This window comes from Phytophthora parasitica (assembly GCF_000247585.1).
Source record: "Phytophthora parasitica INRA-310 unplaced genomic scaffold supercont2.82, whole genome shotgun sequence".
NCBI lineage: Eukaryota > Oomycota > Peronosporomycetes > Peronosporales > Peronosporaceae > Phytophthora > Phytophthora nicotianae.
This window is the reverse complement of record NW_008649068.1, coordinates 141,096-142,839: the sequence shown is the minus strand read 5'-3', so window position 1 is coordinate 142,839 and position 1,744 is coordinate 141,096. Positions and strand designations below refer to the sequence as shown.

General features: G+C 47.0%; 1 protein-coding gene across 1 annotated transcript; it reads right to left on the bottom strand.

Moving 5' to 3' along the window:
- Positions 1–816: 816 nt before the first annotated feature.
- On the bottom strand, positions 817–1,710 carry PPTG_18287 (hypothetical protein; the record flags this gene model as incomplete). The annotated part of the gene is made up of 1 exon (XM_008916344.1): positions 817–1,710. One exon carries the CDS (start codon positions 1,708–1,710, stop codon positions 817–819), a length of 894 nt encoding a protein of 297 aa, XP_008914592.1.
- Between the last annotated feature and the right edge of the window lie 34 nt (positions 1,711–1,744).

The following is a 1,744-nucleotide window of genomic DNA, read 5'->3' as shown; positions in this document are numbered from 1 at the left end:
CAAAGTCTACACCTGCTGCGTTAGCTGGTGCCTTTGTACATATATTGAGCCAGCAGCGAATCATAGAGCAAAATGCTACAGTGCTGACTTTCTTCGTTCTTGGGAGTACTTTGTTCAAGCTCGCCATTCAGGAAAGCACCAAGCGTTATATTCTCCAGAAACGTATCCGAAATATCAAATTCATGTGCGCTGCTGTTGCATTACCAACTGTGCTTATTGACACGCAAACTCGAATTATTCTCCTTGGGGCAAAAAATACTCAATTAGTTGCTATGGGGACAATTGGAATGGCGTTCGTCGAGATATTTCTACGTTTAGGAAAAGCTGGGTTAATTATGCGGACAGTTCGTTGTCGCGAAGCTAACCTTTTGGCTGTTAGAAAAACAAAACTTGCGATTATTCCTCATCCTGTCTCGACTATTGAAGGCAGCTCGCCTTCGCCAGTTAGAGTGGATTTCGAACTGTGGCGCAGGCGTCTTCACGCGTATCATATCGCTGAGATCAATGCTGATACTTACGCTGAATATATTGCTATCGGTTGTTCGGCTTCCATCCTGTTTTTCTTCGGTGATCATCCGTATTATTCTTTACTAAGACAACCAGACACTGTGAATCACCGGTCGACGCAACTGAAAATGCTGCTGTTCCAAGTTGTGGTGGAGATGGTCGTCGACTTTGTTTCTTCTCTACTTGAAATGATGGCAGGCATTGAGTTCGAGCTGATGAAGAACCTCGGGCCTTTCCTCATGGTCTTGTTCATGATTACTGCAGTTCTGAACATCAATATATCAGTTGGAATTTATCTGTTTTAAGTTTCTAGCTCACGTTAATCTTCACATTCATCTCCAAATGACCTCCAGCCGACGATCGTGGGATCCACAGCAGTAGTGAGCCTCCTCCCGATCCAGGAATACCAAGAAAACCTGGTCGCCAACGATCGAGATACGTGGTTTTGTCTTGCAGTGCACCCACAGTCGACGTCCATACCACAGTCTCTCCATTTCCTACTTTCACCTCTGCAACCGCGTCGCCTCCTGAATGAACAACAACAGTCACGTCTTCGGTATCTGTGCTAACAAACGTGAGTTGGACAACACCGTCGCCTGCTTTTTTCCACGTGCCGTCGCTGCCGGCAAAGGCGTCGTCTTTAGTCTTGAGTCCCAGAGCATCGGCGAGTGATCCATCATCAATCTCACCCAGGAACTCTGTGGGTCCACAAATCGGCTGTACGAACTGCGACGTCATGTATGTGATTCCTGTAGGGTCCATAGATGAAAGTACTAGTAGACCCATGTTCGAGACCTGGAGCATATACTCATCAGCAGTGAGCGAGGCTCCCAAGTCAGTTTTGGACTTGTCGATCAGCTGGTCGATGATAACTCCGAATGATTTACGAAGCACGTCGCGAGATTCGTATGCTGCCTCTTTCGTTTTAGTAAGGAGAAGCTCACCCAGACATTCGTTTGTCACAATGGGCACATCATTCAGTACCAGTGGTGAACGACCCATGAACGATCGGATATCCTCCTTTGAAATGTCCGGTGTCTTTACGCGAAGATCGTTCACAGAGGAGATAACGCGGTCTGTCAGCCTCTTTAGCTTGTAGCCACACGTTGAACCCGACTCAATCAATGTGGTGAGATTGGTGATACTCTCGTTGTCGAGTTCTTTGGTCACATTGGTACCGTCCGTCGTCTGCAAGAACTTCATAAATTCATCTGCTGAGCTCAAGACGGTGTCACGG